An 11,476-nucleotide genomic window follows, 5' to 3' on the forward strand; every position below is an offset into this window, starting at 1 on the left:
ATTCTCGTTCCCAGAAAGGTCAATTTGTGCTGCCGGAATGGCACTAAGTGACCTTAAAGCTGCCCTAAAGAGGCAATGGAGGATTCCTTGAATGTGAGGGAATCCGGTTCCCCTTCCCCCCGACATGGAGTGTGTTGGAGCCACCCTGGGATGTTCTAGTCACTGTAAGTTAGAACAGATCGGTGGCTGTTACAACTTGTGCCAGAGACCAATTCAGGGCCCACCAGCATGAGGTGTAAAGGGGGCTTAGAGCAACCTTTGCCTCTTCCCACTTGTTCAGCAAACTGAGTCCATTGTTTTAACAAGTGTACAGTAAAATGTAGAGCTCAGGATGGTTGTAGGCCTGGAATCCATGAGGGCCAAAGGCTTCCAGTCAGATACAGCATAGGCAATGGCACCAGAAGCCACAATACGACTTACCGCGACTTTGAGGCGCTACCTGTAAACATAAGAGGTTAGTTGCTTTTCCATCCTCTCTCATTCTCCACTGAAACTGCCAATCTAGAGGTGGGACTGGGCTAGTGGGTTTTGCGATGTGAACATTAGGAACTGGACAAGGACCATCTACTGCTTTCACATAAACCACCGAACAGCTGGCAGGTGGGACTGACTTTTGCTGAGTGCCAAACAGTTCTATGATTGAGCTTAAGATGTACAGGCGACAGGCCCTGCCCTTTGTTACCACCTCCTCAGAACCAGCTGGCCCCCTTTCTTCCTAATTTTCTTTTTAGCATATTAGCTTAAAAAAAAAAAGACCAAAGGAAACTCACCTGCCAAAAACTGTCAAGGGTTTGAATTGAAACCACAAAAACATAGTTTAAGGGGACATGGGCTGCTCCTCACCACACTAGAGAGGTGATCAAATCTCATGTTTCAGAGCATTAGCTGACCACTGCAAAGGCCAGGAAGGAATACTTCCTAATAAAAACATTGCATACCTGGGCTCCGATCCTGTAGAATTGCCATGCAAGTCCAATTGCAGGACAAGCACCTTGGTCAGGTATGTGGTAGATGGTGCTAGATGTGGGATAGCAGATGTGTGGGACCAATGGAATAATTTAACATCAGAACCGCATGCTCCTATGAAAACAGTGATGTTTCTTGTTACATATGTTCTGATGGTTAAATCCAGTAGAATGTTTGTCATCCTGAAATACTGTATGCTACTAGGTTCAGATGAAGGCATAGGCAACCTCTGTTCATGCCTAGGGCCTCAGATCCTGGAGTCAGGTGATTAGATAAAAAATAAGCTTTCATTTAAAAAGAAGAAGTTTTTAGCTCTATGGTTGTGAAGAAAACCTTCACAAAGGTTTTCTTCACAAACCTGACCCAAGTGTAACCAATATAGTTATGTCTGCCTGAGTCTGTAGAGAGCCTGAAACAACAGCTCTGAGTGGAGTGAACTGCCTCATGCATCTCAAAGGGGTGTGAAAGAGGTAACTCCATCAGCACCACCCTGGCAAGGGGGCAATGTATTTGGAAGGGATAAAGGATTTCAGCAGGCCCAGCGTACTCATCCCAGCAGATACACCCCAGCTACTGAGGTAAGTATGGGGAGAAGTTACCTTGCTCCACTTTGTGGGGGAAAAGTGGGCTGCCTGCCGTCTCCACTCCAAATGTATGGCATGGTTGTGGGGATGGAACCATAGAGTACCCCATGTTGTGGTGCACACAGGGCCCCAGATTGCCTTAATACAAGTTTGTATATCACTGTAGTGACCCTCTAGGACAGGGCAGACAGACCTCCATAGCACTGCATGTTTACTGACATCTGACCAAAGGAATAGAGAAAAAAACAGGGCAAACCATCCCATGTTTGGTCCAGGTTTGTAGAGTTTTGGAACATGGCCCACGCTCCTTGCTATTCCAGTGAAAATGCACGTGCCTCTCAGGCCAGATGTAATTACGTCTGACAAGCCCATGCAAAAGGAAAAGCTTTCCTATGACATTGGTAAAGGTTTCCTATGACCTTTCCAGGTTTTCTTTGATTCCACAGAGCCCATCAATAAGTGTTGGTTTACACAGAGAATGACCTTTGAACATGGGCCTCTTTTGTTCGGGGCGGGGCGGGAAGGAAGAATATGATTTCCGCCTCCCATAGATAAGGATTAAAGCTGTTTTTCAAGGTGCAATTTATTTTAAAATAAATCTTTTGACATGAAGGGCAAATCTAGTTGTCGCTCTGCTATTGAGGATTTCAATGATACACCAGCAGAGAATTTGACTCCATAGCTGTATTTGGGGACCTGTGTCTCATTGTTCTGATTTTCATAGGTGGTCAGCACCTGCACCTGCAATTGGCTTCTAAATTTCAACATTTGGCTTTCCAAATTCAATAGATAGGTGGGATATTCAAAAATACCTCAGGGTACATCTCCACAGCACGCGGGAGGGATAATTCCCAGCGTGGATAAATGTGCACACATTATCTCTGCTCAAGCTAGCACCTCATAATAGCAGTGTGGCCACAGATGAGTATAACCCTGGAACAAGACCCTCGGTATGTACTCAGACAGTCTGAGCCGCTGGCTGGGGCACCATATCCACTCTTTTTAGTGCATTAGTTCAAGTAAAGCTAGCACACGGACATCTACCCGAGCTGGGAATTACACTGCCCAGCTGCCGTGTAGACTTACCCAGAGTGACTTAGGAGCACAAGCCCCATGTATTTGCAAATAAATAAAGTGATTTATTTTTTGAAGGGCGGGCTGGTGGGCCAGCTGGGATGAAATAAATAAACTGCCTTTTTGGAATTGCTGGGTGGGAAGGAGCAGATGCAATGGGTTGATAACCCATAGATGAGCGGGGGTGGTGTGGCTCAAGGGTTTAGTATGGATGCTTGGATAATGGAGGTTTTCATTTCCAAGCCATCTATTCTTATTAAGTTAAGACTAGAAGCTCCCAACTGTTATTACTGTTCAGATGGATGTTTGGTTGTCTCAATCCACTTCCTGGAGAATGGGTGTCCACATCGCACAGTAACACCATTGCAACTGACGCTACTCGACATCTGTGGAGAAATAGATGACTTCTAACTGTAGGGCTATCAATCCAGCTCTTTTCATGAGCAACATGTAAAAAAAATGTGTTATTCATAAGCCAGACCCTCAAGTCGTGCAAAGAGATGAAGCTCCACTGACTTGAATGGAGTTGTGCTGGTTTAGGGCAGATGAGGCTCCAGCCCAATCATTTTTCTCTTTCTCTGGAGAGACGGAGAAAGCCTCATAGCAAAGGCAAAAACAGGAAAGTGACTAGTGAGGGGTGAAAGTTAAAGGAATTTGTTAAGCATCCAAAAGTTTGGATACTTTTCTGAAGTTATCCAAATGTCTCTCCTAAGGAAATTAGGCTGGAAAACTCATGAGAACAGATTTTCAGACATGATTTCCTGTACTTTCCTTGTTCCAGATGGGTCACAATATCATTATAATATGTTATTGTCATGTATGGCCTTGCACTTTTTAATGCAGATACTATGACAGATGGGATAACCTACTGATAACAGTGACATTGGGTTTAAACTTTGCAGAGCAGGCTTGTTTCTCAGTTACATTGGCCTGATTCCAGTTTCAGTGTCACTTAACATTGAGTTCAGTGGAGTTACACCTCATTGAAACCGGTGTAGCTGAGATCAGAAAGAGGCCCTGTTTTAGTGAGTAACAGACAGAACTAGTACAAACAGCATTCTGCATGTACTCTGCATGATCCATGTGTGTTTCCTGAGCACAAGTTTTCCAGGGAACTTCCAAAAAATGAGCAAATTTCATTTTTTTCTAAGCAAACCTACTCATTTTGCTGCTCAATGACGTGTTAGATACTGAGGGCCTGATCTGATGCATGCCAATTTTGTGGGGATGTAACACTGTGGATTTCAATAGTTAGTTCTGATTTACCGGAGTGGAAGCAAGATTGCTGTGTCTATGCCTGTCATTGCTGGTGGGCCATCCCCACAACTTGCTTTCCTTCGGAAGGGTTCAGCAGCAACTGTGTGGCATTTTTGCATTGTGAGTGTTCTCTTTTTTTCAGGTAGCACTGAGAGGCCCCAAAAGAGATCGGGGCCTCCAGAAAGCCAGGCATTGTACAAACTGGTAGTAATAGATAGCCCTTGTCCTGAGGAAATTACAATTCAAGCAGATGAAAGCTAAAGGGTGGGGAAAGTAAGATACAGAAAAATGATGTGACTTGCCCAAGGTCCCACAGTAAATCAGTGACAGAGTAAAGAATAGATTCAGGTCTCTTAGCCTCCAGACCAGTGCTCTACCCAATAGACCACACCACCTCTCTTTCTCCTTGCCTTATTTCTTCCCCTTGCATTTATTTGGCATTTGATGCTGTACGACGACAGAGCAATGTGCAATCTGTTTCTACAATGCCTAGGTTTTGGGAAGAAATTAATATGTACACTGAACACTCAGAGCTCAAGTCAATGGATAGGACGTGTGTAAACTTAAACTTATAGATGGCAGATTCCGGGTTCTTTCTGTCTCTCATAGGCATACAAATTATGTTCTTATTGCAGAAACCTGCAATTGGCTGTGTTACCAAAAGCCACTGTGTCTAGGAGCTCAGTTTTAACTTGTGGCTGGAAGGGCTTATAGTTTTACAGTATCATCTAATAACAGTTCCGGGGCATGTGATGAGTACAGTGGCTGGTATTTCAACTCTAGATTTTCTCTTTTTGGTCAATTAAAAGCAACATGAGAGATGAAATTGCCTGACTGGCCTAGAATTTCTCACTGAGGAACTAATACAGTATGAATTTTTAACCTCAAGTCTCACCTGCATGTGGCTCAGAATGTCAGATGAAATTATTCTTCTTGTCTCCATACAGCTTGCAGAGGGAATCAATTCAGGCCAAGGGCTGGGCATTGAAATAATTGCCACCTTCCAGCTGGTGCTGTGTGTCCTTGCCACCACAGACAGGAGAAGAAATGATATCTCAGGATCAGCACCTCTGGCCATTGGGCTCTCTGTTGCCTTAGGACATCTTCTTGCTGTAAGTTTTAATTCTCATTGTCGATACTCTGCAAATTCCCACATAATGGTCCTTGGAAGGATTTTTCCAGGAGTGGCTAGCTTATTCTGTTCATGGCCAGAAGGCCATACATTCCAACCTGCCTGCCATAATACCTTGCACAGTCCCTATCTTCCCCTTAAATCTCCCTTATCCTGCTGGTATCACCCTGAAATGCTCACCAGCCCCTGCCAGCTGAAGACTGAATATATCATCTTTGTAACCCACCCTTATAAAGTACATTAATACAAAGTAGGCTTCTGAATTCTACAGGTTGTATGGCATTACTCCTTAATACAGTAATTTGGGACATTGTTATACAATTATAAAGACACAGGTCAAACAATGCCTTCATTTCCAAATGCAACAGCCATTCCTTAGACTTCAGCATGAACCTAGAACCAGCAGAGGTGAAAGACACAGTTTGCTCACCAAGAACTTCACTAAACTAGTTCTGCTATTCTCCAGACTCTGTTTGCTCCTTTTTCCCTGACCACCTCTGCGCTCCTCCCCTGCTGCTCCTGGAATGTCTTCCCAGGTTGTGTACACCATGCAGTCCTTTTCTCCTTCAAATCCTTCCTCCAAACCCCACTCCTTCCCCACAGTGATTTGCCTTGAGTCATCAACATTCAATATTCTACATTTAAAAATAGAATTATAACAAAATAAGATAAAACAAGGAATTAGCTTTTTTGAAGTCAAGTAACATCATAGCTTTGTTTTGTAAACATCTCCCATTCCCCAACCTGGCCTGATGTCATCTCTTGTGGGTCTCATATAATCTCAGTGTTAAGCTCTTTGGGATATGAATCATGTCTTTGTGGCCTTTGTAAGGTGGCATAGACTCCTATGGCATATGCAAATATTCAATAATGACAGTAAGAGAGATTATCCAAACTAGACAACCTCAGGTTTTAAGAGATGATTCGAAATACCCAGTTGCACCAGGCAAGGTCCTCACAGGATATATGTTGGCATAATTCCATTAAAATTGAAGCTACATTGATTCACAACTGCTCTGAACCTGAGGTGAGATTTTGGTCCGATTAAAGTAAATGGCAAAGCTCCCATTAACTTCAATGGGGCCGGATTTCCACCCTTGGCCCCTTGAATACAATTCTGCTCCACCTTCCATAGAAGTCTCCATTCTTATTCTTTTCCATTCCATTCCCTAGAAGACTCCATAGATGATTCCATTCAGAATCATATTTGGTTGGTCACAAACCTGCTAAGTGATTACTACGTATGGATTTAACTGTATTTCAGACACACATATTTTGTTGTTGTGCAACGTGTAACATTCTGAATCACTTCCCTAACATTAGTTCTCTTTCTTTCTCATAGATTGATTACACCGGTTGTGGAATTAACCCAGCCAGGTCTTTGGGTTCAGCTTTGGTTGGCAGAAACTTTACTAATCACTGGGTAAGTTCAAATCATTCATTCTACAGGAATTTATTTTAGTGACAAATACCTAGGATGAAGTTCATGATAATTGTTAAGCATTGCCATGTATACCTACTACTTTAAGATCTTTGGATAAAAAGCATTATAAAAGTATGACTGCACTTCAAAAATACAAACATTAGAAGATATATTATCATCAGAGCTGAGCAAATAACTTAATATTTCATTTGTTAAACAAAGCATTTTTTCAGTCCATAAAATAACTGCATGCAGATCACAAACTCCTCAACTTTATTTCTTATTCAATATTATCCCATTTATCTTATTTTGCACAATCTTTTAACTTTGAACAGAGCTACTGCATAGTTCTGGCCATGTACTCAATATTCAAGCTGTGTTTGTGAGCTGTGATTGGTCAATTACAGTGGGAGCGCTTAGGCTTAGATCCTTCAAAGTATGTATGCGCCTAAGTCCCATTGAAATAAATGAGAATTAGTCACCTAAATGCCTTTGAATATATGGGGCCTTTGACCCCAATTCAGGAAAGCACTTTAGCTTATGAATAACTTTAAGCATGTGAGTAGTTGCTTTGAAGTCAATGGGACTATTCATGTGGTTAAAGTTAAGCATCTGCTTACATGCTGTCCTGGATCAGGGCATTGGAAATACTACAGATTTCAGAGATGTTCCCTATGCTTAAAATGGTGAATGCCACTAGAAGTGCTACTATGTCTAGAACTTGAATAAAGTCTTTAAGTGTGTCCATTTAAAATCACATGATAAAGTGTCTGTTTCCTGATTAGATAAGTGTACATGTATTATTGAATTGAATACTCATGCATGAGAATTTGAAATTTGGTTTCCACCAGTACAATTGCACACAACTTTCAAAATCACTTTCAATGAATATTTATGCCTGTAAGATTTGATTGCACAAATCCTCATGCAATGTGAATTTATGCAGTATTCTCCCCTCTCTTTAATGATCACTATGCTACACATTAGCGTGTAGGGCTATTCTTAGCATTTGGGGCATGCAATAAATCCCAAACTGAAGGATAAAAGACAGAGTTGAGAAAACTTGTATAAATCTGCTTACCATGCCATCCATCTCCCAGTTACAAAAAAAGTAACTTTGGTTATAAAGGAAAGTTAGTTTAGTTTAAAATTTTCAAACTTGTGTAGCTAAAGGTAGGCACCTAAATCCATAACAGGCACTTAAGGTAAAATTTTCAAAGTCACCTAAGCAATTTAAAGCTTAAGTCCCATTGAAAATCCAGGGGATTTGGGATTTTAAGTCACTTAGGCACTTTTGAAAATTTTACCTCAAAATGAATGTGGCCTGATTTTTGGAGGCACAGAGCATATGCAGTTCCCATAGTTTCAGTGGAAATCAGACCACATTTACTTAGGAACATGCAAAATGTTTTCTCTGTAAGTGCATAACTTTAAACACTCAACAGCTTTGGCAATATTGGCCAAAGTGACCTGCTCAAAGATACATAGCAACTCATTATCAGAACCAGGATTAGAACTCTGGAGTTCCTGGCTCCCACCCCCATGCATAATCCATTAGGTGACCACCTCCAGGTCTAATCCAACGTGAAAATGAATGACTAACATAGGATGTTTCCAAGAATGGCTCTAAAGTGAATGAGTATTTTGGAACGCACTGAAAAAAATACCTGAGTTTGATGTTGTATTTCAGATCTTCTGGGTGGGCCCAATGCTGGGAGGTGCAAGTGCTGCCCTGATCTACGACTTCATCCTGGCTCCCAGAAGCAGTGACCTGACTGACCGTGTGAAGGTGTGGACCAGTGGCCAAGTTGAAGAATACGATCTGGATGGGGATGACGTTAACACAAGGGTGGAGATGAAGCCAAAATAAAGAAGAATTCAGGGAAAGAAACACATCAATTTCTGAAGATGTTATCACTATCATAGACTCTTTGTAAACACACAAGCAGTATTTCCAGAAGGTTTTTAATTCAGGTTTTCCATTTCCTCGCCCCCTGTCACTCTAGCCTTTACTATCTGGCTCTTAAATACAATGGGCTTGAGGCCAAAATCACGAGACACTTGCGTGTGAGCTAGCGGGTGAAGTTAAAATTCTGAAACCCCAGATTTATGGCACTGTATGGAAAGGAATCGTTCCTCCGATGTCTCCATATATGATGACGACATTCAAATCACCAGTGTAAGTGCTGTGACAGTGGAATGCTAGGACACACGATCTGTCTGTACCCATAATAGGGATTTTACTAGACAGAAAGTTTTAACATAAAATATGAGGCATAATAGCACATGAAAAAATTCTCTCCAATTATTGGCACAAAAGAATCCTTTAGAAATAAATGCACCTAAATTGGTTATTAGTGATATGGAACATGGCTGAGCTTTCTAGACTGCATGCAACCCCCAAAACACTGCACCACAAATGTTCTCAGCAGGCATCAAATCTGCAAGTGCCAGAAACGTTTGCATCTTCCAATCTTTTGTTCTCCCTGCACAACCTCGATGCAGCCTGCAGATATAAAATGAAATCTGAATTTTCGGACTCCAGGGAACTAATAACTAGAAGTCAAATTGGAGCGCAGCTATAACAATGGCAACGAGAACAATACCTCACTAATGTGTCAACAGGATTTGCCTAGTCCTGTGACTCGTCTGCTTTTGTTAATCTTGCATATATAACTGTGCATCTTAAAACAAAATGGCAAAAAATCAAATGCACCCCACGTTGTTTGAGTAGCTAATACTGGGAAATTCAGGGACACTGTAACACAGACTATATATACTCAGTATATGAGTATATTCTAAATGGGCACAAACAAATACATTTTTGAACCTAAACACATTTTGGGGATCATTTCCTGGTTTTTTATATATATGTTTTATATTAAGAGACTAATAAACTGTTTTGTAAGAAAATAGGAGAAGAAAACAAAGGAAAAGAATTGCGGTAAATGTTAGGAAAAATAAATGGCACTGGAAATGGAGAGAAAACTAACACAAAAATATGTAAGACTATTTTCTGTTTTTATTTTTGTGCTACTTTGTATTGCCTAAGTAATACACAATTGTAGATGGTTGTGTATACTAACCGCAGAATATATTTGAAGCAGATATGTACTAATATACCTGTTCTATACTTAGACTATCACCTTTAGATAAGAAACGAGGCCTGGGGTGTATCTATATGAAAAACTGCAAACTTTCAATTCACCCGACCAACCAATCAATATCGCTATTGATCTGTTCTCATGTTAATGAAGCAATATTGATCAGAGAGCCAAACCAAGATTCCAATCGATATGAAAGTTGAAAGCAGTTCAGTACATGTACAGCACATAAAACTAAAAAAATAAGCAAATGTGGAATACGTTTTTTTTTCTTGCATTCAAATTTGGTATATTATCCCATGTATTATCTATGTAAATGTGGCATGGCTGGATTTTGGATCAGTTTAGAAATAAACAAAATCAGTTGTACTACACTAACGGATCATGATTCTTGATTTTAACCTGCCATCCAATACAGTGCAACATCATGTTGTATGGCATCATTCAGTTCTCCTCTTGCCAACCCCATAAAATGAGGATGATAGTTCTGTTCTCCTACCCTTGGAGGCCCAAATTAAATAGTAAGCTTTTGGGGGAAGGGATTGTCTCTTATTCTGAATTTGTACTGCACCTAGGACAGGAGGGGCCTTGAGTTTGATTGGGATCTTTTGTGCTACTGAATAATAAAATAATCATAACAATGAATAATTAATAATTATTATATTTTATTATTTTATTATAAATAAGCATATATCAGAGTAAAATATTATAAAGTGGCACGTGTAGTGACAGATGGAAAGGCATTAATTGCAAGAGGCGTCTGTCTGGCTTTATCCACCAGGACACATTGGCCAGAGGTAGTGGGGTAGGTACACAGAGGTGGGATAAGCTGCTCCAACAGGGGTGATGTAACTTACTCATGACTCAAAGCAAAGGGTAGTAGAGAAGTATTCTGACTCCAGGAGTCACAATTTGTTTTCTGGTCTGCCCCTGGCACAGCACAGAATGTAAAGCAGCACCTGGGCCCTGAACATGTAAAACTAGGCTGTGAAGCCCAGATCCTCACAGATATTTAGCTGCCTAACTCCCACTGGGCCGCTCCTCTTTGAGACAAGGACTTTATCCTTCTATTTGTTGTATAGTGAGCCTAGCACACGTTGGGGGCCGTACATCGGTAATGATTCTTAATACAATCATATTAATAAAAGATTTTTTTAGTAATAAAAATATGAAAATAACCACTTCCCCAGTGCGAATCTTGGCACATTACCACGACGGTTTTCCCTGCGAAGGGTTCATTCAGGGCCGGTGTAACCACTAGGCGAACTAGGCGGCCGCCTCGGGCACCAAGATTTGGGGGCGCCAAAAAGCGGTGCCCCCCCCCTTATTTTTTTGCTTCATCCAAAATGGGAAGGGGCGCAGTTGGGTCCTTTCCCCAAGCCGCCTTCCCCCGTACCCATGTCTCCCTTGCTCTCTGTCGCTTCCACACGCTACATTGGGCAGCTCTGTCCCATTCTGTGCGCAGGTTGCCTCACGGCAACCCAGCCGTGCACGCAAGGAGGGTTCATCTTTGCTCCTTTCTCCTGCCAGGGGAAACCTCTGTCTAGGGCAAATAAATCAAGGAGCCGGAATCCAGGGGATTGGGAATCGCCCCCATGGGCAACGTCCAGCCTCTCTCGGCCGGGGAGAAGCCCGCGGCAAGGCGTGGCGGCTCGCACTTCATCACAAGCCCGTGCCCTGGACCTGAGGCAGGGCGCATCTTCTCAGGGGCCAGCGGGGCTGGCTCTCCGGCGACCTGCCTCAGGTGCATTTCCCAGGCACTTCCCTTGTTTCTGGAGAGGGAGCGAGGGAGGAAAACGCTGGAGAGGAGGAGGAGGGAAGGAGACACAGTGATGGAGGGAAGGGGGGAGAGGACGCAGGGGACAGGGAATGCTGGGTCGGAAGGGGAGAGGTGGCGCGCCCAAGGCTGACCCTCCAGGGTGTGCCTCTGTCCCCC

The 11,476-nt window shown here is 42.3% G+C and overlaps 1 protein-coding gene across 3 annotated transcripts in view; it reads left to right on the forward strand.

The window, feature by feature from the left end:
* AQP1 (aquaporin 1 (Colton blood group)) overlaps positions 1-9,914 on the forward strand; it is a 28,554-nt gene extending 18,640 nt beyond the window's left edge. For all 3 annotated transcript variants that reach the window (XM_043541633.1, XM_037891190.2, XM_027828863.3), the window contains 3 exons: positions 4,829-4,993; positions 6,356-6,436; positions 8,127-9,914. In XM_043541633.1, the coding sequence (XP_043397568.1) occupies positions 4,829-4,993; positions 6,356-6,436; positions 8,127-8,306 (426 nt within the window). In that variant the 3' untranslated portion in view covers positions 8,307-9,914. The remainder of the gene's footprint in view (positions 1-4,828; positions 4,994-6,355; positions 6,437-8,126) is intronic.
* Positions 9,915-11,476: the final 1,562 nt, after the last annotated feature.

This window comes from Chelonia mydas, chromosome 2 (assembly GCF_015237465.2).
Source record: "Chelonia mydas isolate rCheMyd1 chromosome 2, rCheMyd1.pri.v2, whole genome shotgun sequence".
Classification (NCBI taxonomy): Eukaryota; Metazoa; Chordata; order Testudines; family Cheloniidae; genus Chelonia; species Chelonia mydas.